The 24527-nt window shown below is 43.5% G+C and overlaps 1 protein-coding gene across 2 annotated transcripts in view; it reads right to left on the bottom strand.

Annotated features, from left to right (window-relative positions):
* Positions 1 to 11252: 11252 nt before the first annotated feature.
* The window catches only part of HLF (HLF transcription factor, PAR bZIP family member), a 49312-nt gene continuing 36037 nt past the window's right edge, over positions 11253 to 24527 (bottom strand). Inside the window, exons 3-4 of one of the 2 annotated variants that reach the window (XM_066614574.1) lie at positions 16015 to 16235; positions 11253 to 13569 (exon numbers count right to left, since the gene is read on the bottom strand). In XM_066614574.1, the coding sequence (XP_066470671.1) occupies positions 13351 to 13569; positions 16015 to 16235 (440 nt within the window). In that variant the 3' untranslated portion in view covers positions 11253 to 13350. The remainder of the gene's footprint in view (positions 13570 to 16014; positions 16236 to 24527) is intronic. The other variant, XM_066614575.1, reaches the window with a different exon arrangement.

The following is a 24527-nucleotide window of genomic DNA, read 5'->3' as shown; positions in this document are numbered from 1 at the left end:
TTCCAGGTGAAAAGCAAGACAAAAACTTTTTGCATGAAAGTACTGAGAGAGCATAAAAGTTAAGCAGCTACTTTAACTGCCACACAAAATATGGTCAATGTTGCTGTATACCAAGTCAGACAATGGCCTCTGACTGTCAGTGGCTTTCCTGGGTCTTGGGGAGGAACCTTTCCTAAACAGATCATCCAGGATTCTTTTGACTGCAGATGCTGGGGATTGTATCTTTGGCCTACCACTGAGCTATTATCCCTCCCCAGACACTTATAAGAAGAGAGAAGGAGATGTGCTGTTTCAAGCAGCTTTGCTTTACCTCAGTGTGATCAGAGAGCTCTTGAAAATAACTCTCTGGATCTGCACGTGGGCTTCATATATAGCACAGAGCAGACTCCACCGAGAGAAAAATCCTTGAGAAATACTTTAGCAGAACTTGTCAACAAGCAGTAGAAAACAAAATCATCTAGAACAGGGGTGTCCAAAGTTTTTGGCAGGAGGGCCACATCGTCTCTGACACTGTGTTGGGGGCCAGGGGAAAAAGAATAAATTTACATTTAAAATTTGAATAAATTTGCATAAGTTTACATAAATGAATATATTAAAGATGAATTTATATGAATTAATGAAGGTCTTGCAATAGCTCAAGGTCTATAAAAGGCCTTGCACAAAGCAAGGCTGGCCTTTCCTTTGCTGCCGCTACTGCATCACAGACGTGAAACAGCAAGCAGTGGAGGAAGCCCTCGTCCCACAGCTCACGTGAGAGGTCAAACAGTCACCCTCACACTGAGAGCAGTTGCGTTGGGCCAGTGTGGGCTCCCAACAAATCTCTGGAGGGACAGAGGCTCATTGGAGACTGGGGGCTCCCTGAGGGCTGCATTGAGAGGCGTTGAGGGTTGCAAGTGGCCCCAAGGCTGGGGTTTGGGCACCCCTGATTTAGAAAGACACTGGACTTAACCAAAGAGTAAGGTTTCTTGGAATCTCTCTGGTGAGCATGCGTAAGATAAGATGAAACCGAGATGGCTTAGAACACGTGATTGCTACCTTCACAACTCCTTTCTCTTTCGTCATAATAACACACCTCCCATTTCCACTCCCAAAATTATTGTCTCTGATTTTTCATTCCACTCTGATTTCTCATTCCATGTTCATGGATCAAAAATAGCCTCTGGGCAACATCACAGCCCTCATTTCTGGATTCCTCTGCTCTCTCATCTTTCATATCAATGGCATTGTTGTGGAAACCACAACCAGGTCAGAGGAGCCCAGGGAGGTTCTGGGAGGTTGGGAGGGGGGGGGAGAGAGGGCAAGGGATCCTAACAGAGTATGTCTAGTCAAAGAGCAAGCATGTCAGAAGGGGTCATATTCATCTACCAGAATTTTGTCCCAGTAAACTTCTCAAGGATTAATTTCTTACCAATGACTGTAATCCTCCAGGACTGTTCTTTTCACAAAATGAGTCCTGCCGTTCAGAAAATAAGATGTAATGTACTGCTGTCCTAACCTAAGCATGCTTCCTCAGAAGTCCCACTGAGTTAATTGGAACTAACTCCCTATTGCGAGTGTTTAGAATTGCGGTCTTAAGCGGAGCAAAATCAAGCTTAAGAGAAAGAGTGGTTGTTTTACATTAGTCTTTTGCTCCTGGGGGTTATAGGTACAACGTATTCTGTCCAATTTGTGCACTCTTTGTCCTTCTGGCTCCCCAAGAAATGGTAGTCCTGAGAAAGGAAGGACCAGGGATAACAGAGAATTTGCCCCGCGTTAACAATGCCGGAGGGGGCCTGATCCCCTTGCCTTTTGGAGAGGATTCATTGAGCTATAATTTTTAGAAAGGCTACAGGTGATGGCACAATCTGAGTAACCTTATGGGGGAGTCAGCAGAGGGAATGAGTATAGATTTCATGAAGAATCCCTCCACCTTTACCCCCTTACACTGAGCCCTACATGCAGAGTCTACCTGCTAACCCTGAGGGTCTCCAGATGAACCAACCTCTCATTGGTGTATTTTCTCTTTGCTGAGGATTTGTTAGGACACAAAGAGATTAGACTGGAAAGGGCTCAGTGACCCTCAGTATGCAAAGTGGCCTGAAATGCTTAAAAGAGGGAAAGACACACACAACCAGAATTCCACAATGCTAATTCCCCGCCCTTTTTTTTTAACAACAGCCATGCAGAAATGGCACAAGCTAAACTACTGTTTAAAGGGTCAGATTTCCACGGTGGGGGGTGTTAGCATACACATGAGCTGTATGGATGTGCTTTCTGTTTCCCAGCTTGGAGTAATGTAAATGCCTCTGGACCCAATTCTATCCAGTTTTCCAGCACTGATGCAGCTGTGCCAAGGGGGGGCGTGTGCTGCAGGCAGGCGGTCTTGGAGACCTCCTCAGGCTAAGGGAACCTTTGTTCCTTTGCCTCCAAGCTGCATTGTGGCTACATTGTTCCTGGAAATTTGGATAGGATTGGGCCCTCAGTGTCTTGGAAAACAGAGATAATGCCTGTGTCCTCTTAAGTCTGTTTCATCGTTGAGTTAATCTGAGTCATGGCACCGAATAGACAAAGCTAAGGTTGACGAACAGGTGGTCTTTGCTTCAAATGAAGTATTACACACTTTTGGATCCACACAGTACTCACCCCAAGGAAGCTCAGCATCTCCAGCAAAATCAACAAGACGAATAGCAGACTCTCCAAATGTCAGCACTTGCAAAACTGATGCAAAATGGCAACATTCAGGATAACACTTTTACTGCCTGAGCAACCCCATGTGATCACGTGTTGTGCACACATTCCCTAACACCTCCAACCATTTCTTAGGTGATTTCTGTAATCATGCCGGGGGGGGGGGGGGTGTTCATCCACTCCATCCTACCATGTGATTACAGTTAGTAGCCAGGAAGGTAGGAACTAAATTGTGCCCCTCATATGAGATTGTTCACCTGCAATTGAGTGGGGCTGGTTGGGCAGGAAATGTGTTACCCCAACTATCCCTACAAATATTGCAAGATAGGCTCCCAAAGGTGACAGGAGTGATTCACATGATCAGTTTGTCCTACTTTTGGGGAACAGGGAAGTCATCATACATCTTAGCTATTAACCAACTCCACTATGCTTATTTAGACGTCCCAGCACCTATTTCCTATTGTGTACAGAGCATGGCATGACAATATTGTGACGTCAATGTGAGTTGACTTTTCTCCAACACACATTGACTGTTACAAGACAGACTTGCAACAAAATGTTGCAACTGTAATAGGCTCAAACATATAAATTCCCTCCCCCTGCTCACCTATGTTCTGGTGGTGTTCCTTCCCCAATTGTCACTTCAACATTCCTTGGCAGATCTACTTTTTCACATGTATCTGCTTCTGCACACCTAGGGTGTCCTGTAGCAATCACAACCAGGTCTAGGATTTGCCCCATTTTGCATACAAATGGCTAGATACACACCACCGGAGCTTGTTACCAAAAGGGCTGTTTTGTTTAGGGGAATTATTACACTGCCCTTATTGGAACCTTAGGGTCGTAGGCTGGCTAACAAGACGGCGTAATGCAGAGAAATTCCCTTTTGCTTAAAGAGACTGAGAGAAAGATAATTTTAATAAAAGATTATAGTTTTACTACAAAAGCACAAAGGTAAACATAATGCACATAGAGAAATGATAAGTGTATGTTTCTTGGTCCTAGTACTTGAATCTAGTGTACCTAGCTTTCATGGTGGTTGTGTGTAAAGAGTATTTGGTGCATCTGAGGAAATTAGAAAAAGGAAAGGTTGTAGGGAAGGATTTTAGGGGTCCCTGATCTGCCAACTCCAGCTGCTAACTAAAGATGGGGAGAGAAGGGAAGAAAAGGGGGGGAGAGAAGGGAAAGTGTTCCAGGCGCAAGATAGTTACCTGTCATGTAGAGCAGTTGGGGGGGGAAGAGTCCTGTGAAGAGGACCCTCTGACACAACACAGATGGTCCTTGGAGAGAGAGCGAGCATGTGAGAGGAAGCCCTCTCTTAAAAAGGGGTTCGCAGACAGTGCTGAGCTGGATTTTAGCTTGATTACTACCACACAGCAGGGTGCTTGGAGTATGTAAAACATCAAAAGAGGATCAGGATGTCAGTTATCAGCAAAATTCAATGGGGTCTATGGCTGGCTTCCTAGATGGGGGAACTTAAACAATACCAGTTCAAGTTTGCATACAGTACTTAAACAGCGATTGGGTTAGGAGACACTTAAACAGTGATTGGGTTAAAACAATACAATGAATACAGTAATGTAAGACACCAGACTTCCTCCCATAATGTGTGACCATGGGGGGGAGGGGTGGTGGTTGTGTAACCATGAGCTTTTGACTTGACCAGAGTTCTGGAAATGTGCCTGTGTGCTGGGAGAAGTTTAGCCTGCATGATATTTTAGTCCATAGTAACATAACCAGATAGAGAGAGAAAATCACAACTAAAAGGCAAAAGGGGATTTTCACGCAACAAGCTTGCTATCAGTATATAGATGAGGGTTCTTCAACAAAATGTTGTATCTCACCAGTCCTTTGCCCAGTTGGATCAAGCAGGCCCATTCCTTCTCCCTGCCCCCCACCAATGTGTCCAGATCTTCTTCTTTCCAATGGATGCCCCAACATTCCATGGCTACTTGGGGCTGCTGAGCAGGCTTAGCCCTTATCAGGCTTTTTTTTGGTGGTGGTGGTGGGGGCTTTACAGGCCCAAGGACACACAGTTGGTTGGCTGGTTGGTTGGCAACCTTCAGTCTCAAAAGACTATGGTATAAGCCTACAGCACCTGGTATTACCAGGCAGTCTCCAATCCAAGTACTAACCAGGCCTGACCCTGCTTAGCTTCCGAGATCAGACGAGATCAGGCATGTGCAGAGTGTACTCATGGCTAAGCCTAAATTTTAACCTGTATCTCCTGGTACATATGCATCCTTTTTTCCATCACATTATACCATCTCCCTATAGGAAACCTCATAGCATAACCATGTCAATTGGCAGCCATACTAAATCTTAAAGTGTAGATAGAAGAATAAGGGCACAATCCTAATGGGACGAGTGCTGCATCCTGCAGTTGGATGTCACTCACTGAGGCCTCCTCAAAGTAAGGGAATGTTTGTTCCCTTCCCTCGGAGCTGCATTGCCCTTATGTCAGTGCTAGAAAGCACTGACATAAGGGGTTAGGATTGCACCCCATGGTCCCCTTTCCATTTATCTTCCAATACACGAAAATAAATCAACACCCAAGAGGAAAAAAATTTATATGTTTTTTATTAAACATTAAAGAATAACAGACAGAAAGATTTGGGCTGAAAAGCATACAGAACGCAATCCATTTTATGACAAACATTAAATTTGATCTTATTTGTTCTAACTCCTATTAACAGAGGCTGCCTTGTGGTGTTGCCAGAAATACAATGGTTGATCACTTGAAAAAAGAAGATTGCATTTTATATATTTTTCCAAATTAAAAGAAAAATACTCAAACCTCATTCTTTCTTTTCTCAGAGTGCACATAGGTGCTCATGCACACACGAACACCTCACACATACACACAAATAATTTTCCAAGCAAGAGTAAAGGCTGAAAACTCCACAGAGAAAAAATTAATTGAAAGATAAGGCTAAGTTTAATTCCTTAACTTACACTCCGTTCATAGGGTGCAATCTTTATATAGCAGTTGCAGGCAATTGACTGTCATGGGCCAATTGTCACAAACTGTCACCTGGACAATCAACAGCCATCAGATAAAACAGTGTTTTAGCCCTATGCAAGTTGGACTTCTGGGGAAAGAAGGAAGTACCAGGAACACAGTTCCTGCAGTCTCCCTCACAGCAGACTTGACAGTCTGGAGCTTCCAACTGTGGCTGTGTTTGTTTTTCTACAAGGAACTAGTTGGAAGTGATGTTTCTAGCATGCTTCTAGCTCAGTTAAAATAAATGACAAAACAGTGTTGAGTCATGACACTCAAATGCATGGAAGCTGCCATTTTCTACCGTAATGTATGGCAGCTGCCATGTTTCTGCCATTAGAAATGACTTGCATGGAGGCCACCAGCTTTAATAGCTTGGAGCTTGCAGTTCAAATTGCTAGTGTGGCAAGCCTGCTAGAATGGGAGAATGCAACCCAAGCATGCTGGAAGGAGGAAAAAAGATAGCTCTTGAGCACTCCTAGCACTGGAAGCTGAAAAACGAACACAGCCTGTGTGTGCAGGACATGAAAGGACATTTCTTTCTTCCTGCCACCCCCTCATAGTGACCCTCCAACCAATCTTTTTGCCAGCCACTGCTATACATAGTATGATGATGTTCAGGCACTGCCCAGAACTCAAATTTCAGCACTGACTGCTTTGTCTTTATGGCATTTTCTCAGACCTGTGCCAGTTAGTCTGTCCCACCTCTACCCATAATGTATCTGAGTAGCAGCTAACCTTCCATTGTGATCACATGTGTTGCTTTCTGGACCAGTGTTAAAAGTTTGACTTGAGTTGCTCTTTTATTTTTTATTTTTAAGCATCCCACTGTTTTTGAAGGTTCAGTGTGACATCAAAGAAGCAAGTAAGCCAAGCAGGGAGATCAAAACACAACTCTGAAAGCAGACTGAAATGGGTTCTGAGGATTTGTGGTCAGGGTGTGGGCACATGGTTCAGAGATCTTGTGAATGCCCCATTGTACACTCAAGACCCACATTTGCAATGTAACAAGACCCAGTGGTGTCACTAGGATTCGTGTCACCCAGTGTGGGAGGCCTGTGCGTCACCCCATGCAGTGGGAGGGGCAACGCCGCAGGTGGTGGGCGTGGTGATGTACCATCACCCTGCCCCCCACTGGTTTTTTGGCTGTACCTTTTGTTAGAACACAGATATTTCAATGTGGTTTGTTTCATTGCATTCTGCATGAAATTACGCATTGATTGATATATAACATGATGGTGTTATTCCTCCAAATTCTGATTTTAGTGATTTTGAAAACTTGTAGAGTCTCTCACACACACACACCCGTGACCCGTGTCAACTTACTAACACCTTATTGGAGCAGTTCTCAAACTTTTAGCACTGGGACCCACTTTTTAGAATGACAGTCTGTCCAGGACCCATTGGAAGTGATGTCATGGCCAGAAGTGACATCATCAAGCAAATTGAAATAAATAATGATAAATAATTAAATTAAAATAAAAGAAATAATTAAATAAGGGGGAGCCAGTCCTGTTCCACCAAGTGAATCTACTCTGAAGTAAGTCCTATTGTGGTCAATGGGGCTTACTCTCAGGAAAGTGTGGGTAGGATTGCAGCCTGTGAGCCCAATCCTATGCATGTCTACTCAGAAGTAAGTCCCATAGTGGTCAATGGTGCTTACTCTGTAGTCTGCCTGCAATAACAACCTCCCAAAAAGAATCAGTGAGATTTCCAGCCCTCCCCAGTGCCCAGTTTAAAGTTCTTCTACTTCAGGCATATCAAGATAAAGACCCACCTGGTTTTGCAAGTGCAAAATGGAAAACATGCCCCTTACCAGTTGAAGCCTCTTTTTGGTTCTTTTTAGTGGGGGGGGGGGCTGCCTTCTGGAGCTGCTTTCTGGAGCAGCTCCATTGGATCGGGACCCTTCTGGTGTTCTCACATCCCCCTTTGCCTGGCCTGACCACCAGCCAAGGCATGTCTGCCTACTCACGAGTAAACATGACCGTAAGGCTGCTTTGCTTTCCATAGGGCTCAATAGGGCAGTTGGGAGGCAGGGAGCTTCTTCTCGGGTGTTTTTGGGGGCTGCATTCATTGGATCAGAACCATTCTGATGTCCTTGGAATCCTCTCAGCCTGCCCTTTCCGACTGACCAAGGCAAGCCCGCCTACTTGCGAGTAAACGTGGCCACGTGGCGTTTCAATAGACTCGCAGCTGGGAGGGAGGAAGGGACATCCTTCTCCTGTTTTGGGGGAGCTGCATTCATTGGATCGGGTCCATTCTGGTGTCGTTGGAGTCCTCTCAGCCTGCCCTTTCCAATGGACTATGGCAAGTTTGCCTACTCACGAGTAAACACGTGATACGGCTCACTTTCGCTTTCCATAGGGCTCCATTTTTTCTTTCCGGTTTTTTGGCCATAACTCTTGAACGAAAGGAGCTATTTCAATTCTGTTTTATGCACTGCACTCCGCTGGGAATTCCACATCCAACAGTGGAATGGCATGACAGGGTAGCCCCTAATGCCATAATGCTAGCGCATCAACCCCCCCAGGGCGCATCAACCCCCCTCACCTACCACCCCCCTAGCGACTACACTGACAAAACCTTAACACTTCACCACCTTGACTGCTCATGGACGCCTTGCTAAACTATGGTATGTTTAGCAACTTGTCTGGCCAATTAACACTTTAAAGCTAAAGTAAAAGGTAATTGCTTTTTAGAATATTTACTGTATCTTTTAGAATAAGTACTGCCTCCAAGGCCATAACATTCACACCTAGATCTTTGTATCTCAAAAAGGCTTGCGGGCTTGTCAAATAATACCACCATTTAAGTTTTTTTAAAAATAAAATAAGCATTTTCTCATTGCTTCTACATATGCCATTGAAGCCTGCCAATTAAAGATGCAGAATGGAACAATTCACACAACCTTGACATTCAGGCTGAGCTTGGTCAAGTAGGAAAGCAGACATGATTCACCACAATCCAAAACAATGGTTTTCTGAGTCACTGCTTCACAACCAATGGGACTCTTTCAGTGTAAATGGGTTGGGGTTATTGCTTATGTCTGTAATCATCAAATCCTTTGCTGCCATTCTCAACACCAGCAAGAGTGGAGAGATTCCTCCAAACATGGGTCTTAGGCATTAGGACAGCATCAGCAATCATTCAAATATCATGTCATCACCACCATATGAAATAGTTGTGTGGTTTCAGCCAGACAGATGTAGCAATAGTAATGTATTTCAAACATGTCACCCTTTTGGCTTCTACTATAAAAATAAAACATTGGAGTTTCTGAAAACATTGGGCATAATCCAGCCAAAGTGTAACCCACTTATATTGCATTCATGTTAACAGGTGGGAGTCCAGCATAGAGTTATCGCTCCAAGTGGAATCAATGGAGCTTATATGTGCTGAACTTTGTATGGTGTCCAATACTTTTGTTACATAGTCAGTGGGAATTTTTAGTTACATTAACTGTCCGACCCAAAGATTTAATTGTTATTAAAAAAAAAATACTTGCCATATTCTCCCAAATTTGTTTTTACTGGCCAGCAAAATAGTTAGACCCTAAATAACTGAAAGATATTTAATCTGCTGAAATTAATGGTGCACAGAAATCTAAATCTAAAAAGTGATTTCAATTTTTTTATTGAAAAATAATTTCAATACATTTTCAAAGAGGCAAAACCCACCTGGAAAAGCCTCAGAATAATGACAAAATTGCAGAGTACATGATTTTATGGGATAGAAAAGTTTTTGTTGTGTTTTGGTTTTTTTGCTTTGCTTTGCTTTTTATCACTGAGAAGGCTGAAGGAAATAGTCATTTCCTGACGCACAAATACTTGGTGTCTGGCTTTTACTAAAGCGCCATGAGGCAGCCTCCCCAGGCTACAGAAACAACTGTTCAAGCCTGTTCAAGTGCAACTAAGGCAAAATCTAACACAAATACTGCACCAAGCTATGCCTGACCTTGTCCTCTGCCTGGGGACAGATTGGGTGTGGGCAAAGAGAGCGGAAGGATCAGGGCTGCACGAGACTCCAACAGGAAGGGAGTGAACACCAGGGAATAAAATACTTGCAAGAAAATGTGAGATTGTTGCCTTGTGGACAGCTCTGGCTCTGGGCTTTAGAAAAGGGGCACAATTCAAAAAACATCTGTTGGATCTGAAGTCTCATTGATTTCAAAGGGCATTGCTCATGTTACATTTTTAAGGTGCACCACTAAAAAAAGTTTCCGTTTACCTAAACAAAAAATCAGGTGTGAATGTGGAAAACAAGTTTGCACACACATGTATCACCCAGGTACCCTTCTCAGGGAGTCATGATTAGCGACATTACCTTCTGGAATGAACACTTGGTAGCAAAGCCTAGGTTTGACTCTGCATAATGTGTGAGGTGACCCTACCTTCCTATGAACTAGTCCAATGGGATAAAGCATGCAACTAAAGTATGCATCTACTGCATGGACGTATTGGCACACTCTGCTTTCTTATACAAATTGAGACACCTGAGTCTGCAAAAACTACTTCTTTATGAAGTAGTAATAACTTCCATAAAGCTGCTTCCTTTAGCACTGATTCATTTCAGGGCTCTTTGTCCCAGCATGATTAACAACCAATCTAACCATGGGAGCAGTGCGTTCTGGGAAGCATGAGGTCAATCAGCACCCATTTCCTGCCTCACAGACATAGTTGAACTCTTATAGCGCCATTTCACATAGTGCTCCACTTTCTGGAACAGACCCTTTGCCATATAAAAGGTATTACTGAACATGCACATAAAAAATAAGCAAGGTGAAGACAAATTACCACGGAAGCAGCAAACTGGAATGTGAAAGGATATTGGTCATGTCCATTATAGAACGACTTTTACAAAATACTGGCCTATCCTAACCATAGGGTGTGGTGTGACTCAAGCCCTGTGGCAAATGCGACAGCCTAACTTGTGCTTTGCTCATGGCAAACCAGATTCATTGCATTTGTTTTAATAATAGACGCACGCTTTAAAAAAATTAAAAATACGAAGGACCCTGCTGAGCCTTTTATGAAACATTTAGGGGCACAATCCATCCTCACGTGAGGATGTGCATAGAAGGATTGTATAGTCCTACTCCCCCCTCCCATTTCCTCTGGGTGTCCATGCACTGTGTTGCCCCAAGCCATTCCTGGGAAAGGGAAGTATGTGTGTACCTCCCTATGCAACTCTCCTTCTCACACAAGTACAATTATTCAGCCTCTACCTGCATGCTGGGAAGGAGGCACACTGAAGAGGAGAGTTGGGGGCACAGAATTCTATGAAGCCCTCTGACTTCAGGCAGATACAGCTGTGTAGAGGTGGCTTCTGCCCCTAATTTAAAGCACAAACCATGTGGATATAAGCATAAAATGCAAAAGACTTCAAGAAAAAAAACAACCCTAGAAGCATTTTGTTTCTGTACAATATTAGTGAATATATAGATATATCTTTGCTCTATCTTTAAACGTGAAATATATTTTATTTTTTTCCCCTTTGCTAAACATATATGTCACTCTCTTTCCCCCCCAAAAAACATAGCATTTGTCCTCAAAAAATACTATACAAAAAAAGCACACTCAAATGGTTCTGTATAAACTTTGTACATTTTATAATAATCTGTTTCTTTTGGTCTTCAGAAAATATTTATATGGATTGGATTAACCACAGTATGACAACACCATCACCTTTGAATATATACCTGCGTCTCTTACATTCATTTTTTTTTCTTTTTCAGAAAGTCCACTCTATAACAGAAACACAAGTTTAGAAAGCAAATCAAAGTGGAAAAAAAAACACAACAACAGAAGAAGAAAGTCTGAGAACCATCAGCTCATGATACAATCAAAACAATACCTCAAGGAAAAGCTGAATTTCCAGAAAGTGACTTTTGAGTCAGTCAAAACAATCTGGAAAACCAGCCAGAGAGAAGTCCACAGAAAATATATTACAGGAAAGGTGAATAAAAACCCAAATGTAAAGTCTTTAATTACAGAAACAGGACTTTAAGAAATGCAAGTGTCAGAGGAAGGAAGTCACTCTTTTCAAATCCTAAAGCCAACGATTATCTGAGCATTTTAATGTTCTTCTCCTGTCAGTGACTCTATTATGGTGAGAGTTACATGCACACATTCTCACTCCACTCTAGCAACCTTGTGAGTACCAATGAACACGTAACTGGCACTACCAACAGCCTGTCTGAGGAGTGGGGGCAGGGCTGAATTGAGGCACTGCCTTTTTCTCTCCCTACTCACAGGCAATCAGTATGAGCCAGAAGCGTTCAGACCAGTCACATATCTGGCTGAGGGAAGGAGCAACACGTGTAGCAGTGTTTATGTGCATGCATATGGCCAGCCCATCCATGGAGGCAAAAGTACGAAAGCCTTTATAGTGCCAACATTTCAGTGGCACTTGCCTCAGTTATTTTGCGTCTTGGAGAGAACATTGCAGCCTGCACCTTTTGACAGAGGCAATGTAGCAGCTTATTGGCTGGATCAATATCTCCAGCATTCCAGGAGCTGTGATCAAGAGCCTTTGAATCCCCATTGGCCATCTGGGGAGTAGACACAGCGTTAAAGAAGAGACAGACATTAAATAAGAAAACAGTATCCTGATTAACTCATGATCATTTACTATATCATTGTTATGCTGCTCAGCATACAATAAACACAAGGAGGGGATGAGGAGGGTAGCCAAAATTGCCTAAGACAGCAAAAGCTGTGGGCTGGCCTTCTGCATACAGCACACGCCTGCATTTTGAGAGAATCTCTTGATCAAGGCTTTTGCCTCTCTGTTTCACAGAGGCTTGTAGCAGCCTGTCAGGGAGGCTTGACCATTTCTGTTCACAAAATATGATCATAATAGGAAAGGAAGTCATCCTATGTCCACCAGGAACACAGTAGGTTATATGCACCAGTGTACAACAGGATTATTACTTAGGTTTGGGCTATGGAAAAACATACACTGCTCTGTGATCTACCTGTAGTACTTCTGTCTGTCTATCTGGGGTCTGATGACAATTAAAGGAAACTTAATTGTTCCTTACAAATTCTACCAGGCAGAGGGCTATGAACAGCAGTGTGAAACTGAAGATATATTTATTATCAAAAGTTAAAAACAACCACGAAAAGATGCAGATCTATAAATTAATATTTCTGCAGTGTAGCGCTAAAATATCATTTGTGCATTTTTATTAGCAAGTTAATTTTTCCTGATGAAGCATATTAAAAAAAGAGCTCAAAAAGATAGCTACCTCTTTTTTTAAATTTTCTCTTTGTTTCTCTTCTATTTATACTGGGATTCTTCCTTTTTCCTTTCTCCAAGACGAATCAAAAGAATGATAAAAGACCAAAGAAAAATACCTATTTCAAAGCAGCATGGGGAAAAAATGTATATTTCATAAAAAGCTTACAATGGCAAATCTCAGCAGTCCAAGTGAAAATACGTCACCCTGTTTATAAAGATGGGAAATGCTGAAACGCGCACACACATACATATATACTTGCGCACAAAGTTGTACATTGGTTTTGTTTCTGCTTTCCGGTAAAGTGCTGATGACTGAAAGGTTGGTTGGGGTGTGGTGCTATCAAAAGGAAACACACTGTCCATCTATTCAAATGCCAACCCACAAAAAAAAAAAGAAAAAAAAAAGGGAAAATAAAAACAGAAAGGGAGAAAAATGGCATTTACAGAGGGCCATGCCGGGCTTCGTACTTGACAAGCACATTCTTGCATTTGCCCAGCTCTTTTCGTAGATCCGCCACCTCCTGGCGCAGAGCTGTGTTCTCCTTCTCGAGGAATGAGGCGCGGATGGCAATCTGGTTCTCCTTCAGCCTCCGGGCATCTCTGGAGCGCTTGGCAGCCATATTGTTCTTTCTGCGCCTTGCCCAGTATTTGTCATCCTGCTCATTAATCACAGAGGAGAATAAAGATGGCATTAGATTTCAGTACTGTAATGCACACCCTGATAGCCTCTGGAGGGGTTGCCAGAAAGCACCTTTTTTGGTAAGGTCTCATTCAATCAATCAATCAATCAATCAATCAATCAATCAATCAACCATCTCCAAGGAGCTCAAGGTGGTGTACATATTCCCTTCCCTCCTTTTGTCCTCACAACAACCCTGTGAGGCCAACAGTGACTGGCCCAAGGTCGCCCAGTAAGCTTCATGGTTGAGTGGGGATTTGAACCTGGATCTTCCAGGTCTAACTCCCAGACTATTATACCATCCTGGCTCTTCAAAATTACACACCTTAAGGTGACCAGGATTTCATTTTTTTTTAAAAGTTCCCAATTCTTATGTTTCTGTCTAACATGTTTCTGTCTAACATCAAAATGTTATCTAAGGAGTGAAACTGAGATGAAATGGCAGCCTGATCTAATGCCGCTTGAGTGCTGGCACAAGAGCACTCAAATGCAGCTGGTGGTGCTGGCACCACCCTGAGAACAGGAAGCGCCAGTGAGGAGGCCTACATCACCCTGTCGGAGCCCTGGCTGCTATCAGAGCTCAGGCAACCACAGAGCAGTGCTGGGGTGTGGGAAAAGTGGCAGGAGGGCAAGAGGAGGCATTCCTGGGTGGGGGAACAGCAGAGGAGGTGAGACCCGCTTGGTAGGGGGTGGAACCAGCAGAAGCCTCCGCCAAATCCTATCCCCCACGTCCCCCAAAATAGCTGGTGCAGACTCAAGAAGCCCCATTGAACAGCCTGTGGTGTTACTTGGGGTAAGGGAACAAATGTTCCTTTCTCCTGAGGATACCTCCAGCCTGCTCAATTCCACACAGGATAAAGTGGTAGCCATTAGCGCTGATGCTCCTGCGCTGGTTTGGAGTGGGCCCCGAGACTCTGATAACTATTCAAAAGGGACACTGGCATAGTCGGAAACAGTCTTTTAGTTGTGCCATTGACCTCAATTGCCTGCTCCAGAGTTAAGTATTTTGATGCTTGCTGCACAAATCTTTTTTCCCTTCCATAACCTACATTCTGGCTTATAATTTCCCATCTCATTCCTCTCTGTAAAAATCAGCTTTAAGCAATTCATTCCTGTGCCACCCAGGCCACGTACATCTTTATTTTAACAAATTACACAGGCAAATCCTTTAATCCTGGCTTGAAAGAAGCAGGGCTGGCATCTGAGAATCACATGCAGCCCAGAGACGATTGACTGGCCTAATCTGATTACCCCCCCCCCCCCTAAAAAAAAAACACAACTCAGTAACCAATCCCTGCAATGGGTATGGGAGGGAGATTTCGACAAGCATTTGGATAAAAATGGACGACAACTCCTGAGGAAGCAAAGACCAAGAACTCCTCCATGTAGGGCCTTGCACACAAGCCCTTGAGGGACAGGAGAGACAGGAAGTTCCCTGCCAGAAACCTTTTCAAGAGCTTCTCTACAATTCAGATTTTCTATTTTACTTTGCCACAACACCCACAGCTTTCTGTTACTCAAACTAAGCAAACTCGTATTTTGGCAAGGACTGGATGCTGGGAGACAAAGAGGAAAGAGAATACAGCAGGTGGAAGACCACACTGATGAGGAGAGAGTGGCCAGCCGAAAAAACAAACATACCCCACCCTCCACCCTGATAAAATCCAATACATTAAAAGAAAAATCAACATGTGGCATAAGAAGAGAAAATTATCCACAGAAGCAAGCAAGATTAGTCTATCAAAGAAACCACAATAATACTAGCTTTATGACAGCCACTTCATGCTTGCCCAGAGGTCTAAAATAGCTTTCAGAAGATGTGTAGACTTGAGCCTTGGGGGATTATCCATCCAGGATCCAAGATTCTGTGCTCATATTGGTGCTTGCTCAAGTTCTGAGTGCAGATCCTCAAACCCTATCAGATGCTGTTCTGTTCTACCCAGGCCACATCACAAACTAGTGAAAAATATTTTAGTATGCTGGATAGGAAATTGGCATTTGATGCATAGGGATCCAAAGTCAGTCATGTGTGTGTAGAACTTAGCTGCAGGGAGTTTTGAACTCTGGCTATGTAATGAGGGATTAGACTCGAATTACACTCTTGTACATGCACACACCATCTGTTGTACAAGCCACAAATCAAAAACTAAAGTAATTTTTCCAAGGGTGCAAAACTTCAAAATGTAAATTATTTACTGACTACATTTTTTCCACAGTGCACAGGTTCCACAGGGTTCATAGGCAGCCTTCCATCCAAACATTGACCAGATGTTGACCAACTTAGTTACAGCAAGGCTGCACATCTATCAAAGTGACACACTACAGATTTTTCTTGAAAAAAAGATCTGAGGCAGGCCCAGTCTCTGAACAGTCTACCCTGGACTTTAAACCAGTTTCCACAACTTGGTCACCAGTCCCAATTTACCTTCAGATCCTCTGGAATGAAGATTTTGCGGGCTTTCTTAATCATTGGCTGTGGCTTGAGCTCTTCCTCGGAGAACTTGCGCTTACGAGGGTCAAACATCTCCTGGCCAGGAATGCTGGAAAGAGCGAGGTCAGCAGGGTCAGGTTCATACCCCACTGAGACCTGAATAGTCTCGGGATCAATAGGACTTGGGGTGTTGCGATTTGCGGGCAAGATCTGACCTGGAACAAAAGAAGGAATTATGTTATTAAGGAGATAAAATTGTTAGATTCAGTAGTCATCCACCAGTGTTATATTACTCCTTCAGCAGTTCTTTCAACTTCTGTATTCTTTCCTCCTGCCTAACACAACAGTGTCTACATACTGGAACCTTTATGCCACGTGTTCTGCCCTTTGAATGTTCTCCATTGATTTCCCTCCCAGGTCATATTCACTCAGGCAGCTACATCCATATTACTGTTACAGTACAGTACAGGACAAATTTCTGGAGGAAAAGTTCATTACGGGTTACAAGTCATAGTAGGAATGTGCAAGCTCTTGGTTTTAGAGGCAGGCTACCTCTGATTGCCAGATGCAGGGGAGGGCACCAGGACACAGGTTGGGCCTGTTCCCTGGGGTATTTGGTGGGCCACTGTGAGATACGAGCTGGACTAGATGGGCCCTTGGCCCGATCCAACGGGGCTCTTCTTATGTTCTTTTGTACTATCAGTCAAAATATGTACTTGAAAAGCGGTATATAAATACTGTTATTATTTCTTGTTCTAAGATGACAATCCTATGCATGCTTAAGAGGGAGTAAGCTCCAGTGAACTATGCCTTACTTCTGAGTACATACACAGGCTCAGGCTTACTTCTGTATAGGTACACAGGAGCCGAATGTAACACATTCAGCATTTACTTAACAAAAATTGTTCTGCCAACTATAAGGCAATCTTTTGCCTTTCTAATAACAAGCTACATGATCTTATAAAAGAACTGTTAACTTTTCAAAATATTTGTTCCACTCAACAATTTAACACCCTGTTGTGTTTTTACTGAGACTGACCCAGAATGTGTCAGTCTGAGTAAGCAAGGACTGCAGTCATTCGATCAGTTCAAGTGCCAGTTTTTCAATCTGGCTGACATCCTACACACCACCACTGGGGAGCGGTTTCAGTGATGCTCTAACACTTCCATTGATAATGCTGAAAGACCAGAAACCGGACATGCCAGCAAAGCCATTATACCATTGCTTCACCATACTCTGCTCAAATTCATGAGCATGCTCTGAAATATGAAAGAGCACTTCAATTCCATGCACAGAGCCCCAGGTCAGATAAGAGACAACAGCACCAATCAGCTATTTGTGCAGGGGAGGAGGACGCAGGAAGATGATTTCAAATCATCATTTTTCCCCAATTGCACAACCTAACCACAACTGGATCCTCCCAGGGGCATGTGCAGCACTCATTTGTTTACATGATTCCTTATGCACGCACATAGTTCCTCAACCTGCTTCTATGTGCGTATTCCCCACAACGGATCGGAGTCTATATGTATTACAAATGGCATACCTTCTACACTCTCCCTTTGCAGAGCAAAGAAATGCCACTAGAAGTTTGTGTTCAAAACAAAACAAAGCATTTATCTGAAATTTGCTACAGTACAGTACTCCATGTACAATTTTATAAAATAACAGGACATGAAGACAGGAATGGGGTAAAGTTAGGGGTGGAGGGGGGCTGCCAAGTTGACTCTGAGAAAGCCTTTCATAAAACCTCCTATGAAACTGCACCAATGTTTGCTTTTAGGAAGGGCTGGGAAGCACTTGGGAAAAGAGAGCAGTGGATCAAAGGAATATTTCCCCCCAGAATTTTTTTAAAAAAGTGTTATCCATTGTAGCAACAAAGAAAGTTTCCTTCTCAGACTGTGGTCATGTTACTTGACGCCAAGACCTCAAGTGTTGAAAAGTGGACATATCCTGTTGTGTTCTGCAAACATGATAGCCTTAATAATATAGTCTATGCTGTGACTGAAGAATCAAGAAATGACACTGGATAATAAAGAAAGTTTTTTCACACATTACGTTGGTGGTGGTCAATGGAGCAACATCAGAAAATCAACTAAGAGCCAGGAAGTCATCAATTCACATCTCACCTGAGCCATGAATTCACCAGGTAGCTTTAGGCCAGCAGTTCCCAAACTCACTAAGGACATCGCACCCCTGCAGCTTTTTCTCCCTGACTCTGTTGGGCACCACAATCCTGGATCTCATGAAATTTTGTGAGATCCAAGATGGCAATGCCTGAATCTCACAAGATTTTGTGAGATCCAAGATGGTGGCACCTAGGAGAACAGTAGGAGGGGCCACTGGAGACATCTCATAGCACCCCATGAGTGTGTCGCAATGCACACTTTGGGAACCCCTGCTTTAGGTAAAAACCGCCCCCCTCTGGAGCCATAGCTCAGAGGTAGTGTATATGCTTTGCATGCAGAAGTTCTGCCTTGACAATGCAGAGCCACTGCCGGTATGAGTAGAACATTCTTAGAAGGTAGTTTCATAGGCTCTCTTTCATTTCACTGAGATACTAATATCAGCTCTTTACCATGCTCTTTATGCAGTCCAATTCCCTGTTTTAGTGAAGAGGAATAAATAAACCCAACATGCGAATGAAAGAAAATCTCTTGTCTCCTTTCTCGTATTCAACTAGAAATCATTTTAGATCCATTTGTTTATTCAGTCAAAGTCTATCAGGGATAGGAATCAGCAAGCAACATATCTTTGGCTGGTTCAAACCCTAAAAGTGGTCCACCTGTGCAGTGCTGGAACCAACAGTGCTAGAACCAAGTCAGTCATATATGACTTCCTATCCATGCCCAGGTGCCCCTATAGATGGGGCACCTATTTATGACAGTAAGCTGAGTATCCTGTCCCATTCCGCAGTAGCACAGTGTTTCAGCTGAGCCTTCTGAATCTGCATAGGGTCTTGGGTATTAATTCTACACAAGGATGTAGGATGCTACGGCACGATGCAATTGTAGGATGCTACAGTTCGTTCCAATCCAAGGTGGGTCAAGAGAGGACAGCGTACAAAAGGTTACGTGTCTAGCTTCACCAGCAGCAGCCTAATTCTGCCTCAGCACACTCTGCAGCTGTAACAACATTCAGTCTGAGAGTCTGTGGTCAGCAGATCACGGAGACTGTTGGGCCCGACTCCGAAAGGAAAACCTGCAAGACTAGTTCCCAAAGCTAAGGCAAATATTTGGGCCCATGGTACTCCTCTGGGATCATGCTCACTCTTAATCCTAAGTATAGATGACCAATCCACAACACTGAAAATCAGTGCTGGCTGTGCAGAAACTCCGGAGGTGATATACCACTGCATTCCAGTTCTAGGGGAGCAAAGGCAAGGGAGGGCTCTTGCTTTTAAGCCCTGCTGGTGGGCTTGTCAGAGGCATCTGATTGGTCACTGTGCAAGACAGAATGCTGGACCTGCAGTATCTAGCAGGGCTCTTCTTATGCTCATGATTGGTCACTGTAGGGTGGTTGGGCTGGATGGGATGTGTGTGCACATGGGTGATGAGTATGGCTGCATCTGCGGGTGCTATACCACCTATATTACCTACCTAGTACACTTTTAAAGTGGTTATAATTTATAATTTTCTGCCTTGGAATAAAAACCCAGAACGTTTTTACACTGTTTTCTGCACTTCTCATTTTGTAAAAAAAAAAAACCAAGCCTGTGAAAAAACAAAACCAAAAACTCACACCTTTGTCAATTGGTTTTCAGCCCACATGTGTTGGCAACCTTCAGTCCTGAAAGACTATGGTATCGCGCTCTGAATGGTGGTTCTGGAACAGTGTCTAGTGTGGCTGAAAAGGCCGATTCGGGAGTGACAATCCCTTCCACACTGGGAGCAAGTGCAGCCTGTCCCTGGTCTGTCTCCCTGGCTATGGGCCTTCCTTCTTTGCCTCTTTGCCTCAGTCTGTTGGCCAAGCGTCTCTTCAAAATTAAGCAATTTGTTCATCACAATCCAAAGACTGTGAATACAAAACAGGTTCACCCATGTGTATTATGCTAGTACACGCATTACAGACCTGAGATTGGTTGCAGCTCTCTTTTAACTGTAAGCTCTGTGGGAAACGCAGGTTTGTTCTGTGTCATGCATGGAAGTCCTCTGTGTTTGGGAACGGGCTTGCGTTTAGTGGTGATATTTAAGCTTATTCCCTTCTCGAAAATGTGCTGGTTCTTTCCCTCCTCAACCCAAGTAAGGAGACCTCACTGCTTATTCTCTGTTGCTTGTTGCTTTGTCCACATGTGGATCTGTCCAGGCCTCAGACAATGCAGAACTGGCCTAAAGAACAATACAATGAGCCCAGAAAATGGCTGCTGTGAGTTATTTTGCCATGTGTTTCTGGAAGCACCTCTATTAATACGTACTCTCCTTGCCCCAGGTCACTCTATAGTTTTATCCTTTACAATCAAGGCATGATCACATATGCAGGGACGGCAACCACTCCTAGTTTTGGCCCAGGCATGCCCAACTGTATCCGTGTTTTGGGCTGCATCGGTAGTGTGTATATCATACAAAAATATGTACAGATGTACACACACATCCCTCAACTAAACCTGTCTGTCATTCACAGTTGCGCAATGCCCTTTTATTTGCTTAAAATTACACTTATACGTACAGAACAGGTTCACACAAAATGGCCAACCCCAGCTTTGGGTTTAAGGCCACTTCTGTAATCCCCACTCTAAGCTTAAGTAAGCGTACGTGATCAATAATTGTATATTCGTCATCAGCTGGCCTATGAAGACTGAACTGATTCAGGCAGAAATATTTTTAAAACGCTTTGAATCACAGAATTGGAATGCTTGATGTGTCAGCGGTTAAGTGTCTTCTCTTTTTCTATAGGATGACATCTGCAGTGGTTTTGTGTGTCACGCCCTGTGGTATAGCTCCAAAACAACTCTTCAAACCTTCTCTCTCAAACCTGAGAAGCAACAGCAGGGGTCTGCAATGTCTGACTCCTATACATAACCAAAAGCTCAAGTCTATGCCCTGTCACACTCATTATGAAATATGAATGCCCCAAACAAAGCTAATTATATAATTAAAGCCCAAATCCTAACCAACTTTCCAGCACTAGCATAGCTGTGCAATGGGACGTGTGCTGCATCCTGCAGTTGGGTGGCACTCACGGAGGCCTCCTCAAAGTAAGGGAATGCTTGTTCCCTTACCTCGGAGTTGAATTGACCTTATATCGCTGCTGGAAAGTAGGTTAGGACTGTGCCCTAAATTGTGTATAAGCTAGATTCAAATCCTTGATCAGCTATGAAGCTTGTTAGGCCAAAGTCACTTTCTTATAGCTGATTTCCAAAGATGACATCAGTCAAATGGAACATTGGCAGAGGGCCCAGCTGGCTGGTCTGACTTCTAAACCCTACTACCAGTGGTGGTGCCCAACGTGCCATTAGGGAATGGGCAGGGGATGCCATAGGGAGTCCACTGTAGGGCTCTGCCCAAGGGCCCCGACAACCTACTGACAGAACTATAAACCTGCCTCACAGACTTCTTGTGAGGGAAACATCCTCTCCTCAGTCTCAGAGCCAGGCAACGAAGTAGCTGGAGAGACAACTGGAGCAGCAGTAGAGGAAAATTTATCACAAATCTGACCAAAAACAGAATGGGGGTCATCTTTGTGCCTACTCCATATGAAGAAGGCAGTGAAGAAAGGTAACTTCTCTATTCCATACTGCATCTGAGCCATCCAGTGCAGCCATTCTGGGCAGTGGGGAGCCTGTTATCTTGCCCTGCAAGGCAAAGCAGAAAACCAACTGCATCCATTTTTGCCTCTTTTTTTGCATCCATTTTTACCTGCTGTGACCAGTTTGTGAAGACTCTGTGGATAAAATGGCTCACATTCGCCATCTGCAACAACTTGGATTCCCCACTAGCAAGTCCAGCTGAGGCACTGTTGGCATCTTCATTGTCTGTGGTTATGGATGCTGTTCATCCTGAAGATGAGGACAGGATCTTTGGAAGCTTGAGGCCATCCATGTTTACTCTTGGCCCTTGTCAATCCTGACTGATAAAAGCTGCCACAAGTGGGCTGGCCAAGTGGGCAGAAAGGCACTATGCTGAAGAGGTCACAGTTCCATCCTGCTTAAAATGGCAGTTGGGTACCCACAGTTGAAGAAGCCTTAACTTGACCCCACTGTGTTAAACAATTACAGTCCAGTTCCAGGGTACTGTTGCATCTTTTATAGTATTCTTATATTGTTCGTGCTTTGGACTGACTTTGCTATGAATTGCTATTGGAAGCTGTCTGAGTCCCTGAAAGGGAGGAAGTTGGGTACAATGGTTTTACTACTACTTCTAATAATGTCACAAAACATACCTGTGCATGTATAGCCCTGAACATACCCTTGAACAACTTGTAGGAAGACATGAGTGTGATAAACAAGATCCTAAGTAATTCTTCCAGTCCTGTTATTGCTGGTGAGTAATAGCTGAGCAACTGACTAAGAGCAGATGTGAACTAAAAGAAGCATCCATCCCATTCCTTATTGTTGGGTTTTTGTTTTTACAGCACACAGCCCAGCACTGAAAAGCAACACACACAGCTGCAGTATGATCGGTTTGAGACTGACCAATGAAGTGGAAGTCCTCAATTCTCCAGCAGGGGGAGCATTTTCCATATCTTAGGTTTCCTCCAAACAACTGCAAACCTCTAACTTGTTTCCAAGCAACCCAAGTGTATTTCCAGTGGCTTTCAAGCATCTGTGCTTGAAAACACAATGTAAACATGCAAGGCAATGAAGGAGCAGTCACTTGCCAGACTCCTGATGAACAGCTGAAAACTGCCCAGTCACAACCTCATTCATAGAACCAAACCAGTGATGTCCTATGCAAGTGAGAGACCCAGTCTGATTTGCCCTAAAGACACAGCAACAGGAGGATCTGAGTAATTCATCATAAGCATGCAATGAGTTTGATTTTGTATGTCATGTTCAGGAACATTTAGGACAGCACTGTTTAGCCATATGTAGAGTGGTTGTGCAATTCAACTTCGAACACCAGAGGATGGCAGTGGTTGTGCGATCCTCTGAACACCAGAGAATCCGCAGGATGTTGTCAGAGTTCCATACCACCTTGACTTCAGGAACATCCCTATCGATAGCTGTAAACTCACACCAGGAGCCAGAATGCACAACTCTGTTGGCTTCCATAGCACTGAGCCAATAGGATCCTGGAGGGCTGTGCCACAGAGCAAAGCAATTCTGACATGCATCCCAAGAGTTCTTTAAAGTCAATGGGCATTAAGAGACTGCAGGACACCAACCACTCCCTGGGATTTCCTTGGTTTCTTGCAGAAGTAATTGCTTTGCTACCTGCCCAGCCTGATCTTATGTGTATTTGGAAATGTGCCACATTAAGTCCACTGGGTCTTAGCTTTCAGCAAGCCACCATCTCTCTGACCCAAATCCACTTCACAGGACTACTGTGATAAGTAAGATTTGTAAAGCACTTTGGTACAGTGACTTCCTCAATGCAAAATTGAGTAAAAGTAAATCATCTCCTTGGTACATCCAATCAGAAGGCTCTCAACATTTCTGCTTTGGATAGTTCCAAATGCTGCAGACATCAGGAAGACTGTGAAATTTCTTTGGCAATTGAACCAAACGCAATTCACAGGCTGAGGAAATTCTGAAAGATTTATTCTTTCCAAGTCCCATCTTCATCCTATTTTCATGAAGTAGGTGGTGTTGCCACAGCAACTGTCATGTCATATCACTCCTGCTGTATAACATATAGATCATAATTTTAAAAAAGAAAGAGAGGAGAAGGAGGAGGAGGAGAGGCAGAGAGAGAACAAGTTTTTTTTTAGTTATCCTCTACAGAAAAAAAATACATGGATATAAAACATCAATTTAAGAACTACCTAGGGTAAATAGGTTCTCTCCCTCTCCCTCTGTATATGTAAAAAGAGCTCTCTGTATATGCTAAACTTCATCTGTTTTCTCCTCTGCATTGCTGAGGAAACAGTGAAGTCAGCAGTCACTGGAAGATGCTCCATGCCCCAATTCGTATGTTCCACTGAAAGAATACAACTCACTGCATTGGCAATCCTGAGAGAAATTACTGGTTCAATTTGTGAGTAAGAAAAACGAGAGAGAGAGAGAGAGAGAGAGAGAGAGAGAGAGAGAGAGAGAGAGAGAGAGAGATGCTTCCTCATGCTTCACCTATTCATGTGCACTAATCTCACATTATTCACAGCCCATTCAGACAATGTTATACACCCACAACATGCAGGACATACTGTTCATTTCACATGCTTTCCAAAATTAAAAGAAAAAATAACAGCTCTACCGAAACAAGTCTTGGGACCAAACCAGACCTCATTCACATGTTCTTCCCATGAGGTGTGTGTGAGAAAGCATTACTTTAATGGTATACATTACCTCTCCACAATCTCTCACTCTAGGCACTGTTCTTGTTCCTGACTCCAATACCTGAAGCGAGAG

The sequence above is a fragment of the Tiliqua scincoides genome, chromosome 2, assembly GCF_035046505.1.
Source record: "Tiliqua scincoides isolate rTilSci1 chromosome 2, rTilSci1.hap2, whole genome shotgun sequence".
Classification (NCBI taxonomy): domain Eukaryota; kingdom Metazoa; phylum Chordata; class Lepidosauria; order Squamata; family Scincidae; genus Tiliqua; species Tiliqua scincoides.
The sequence above is the reverse complement of the archived record's forward strand: the minus strand, read 5'-3'. Positions and strand labels throughout refer to the sequence as shown.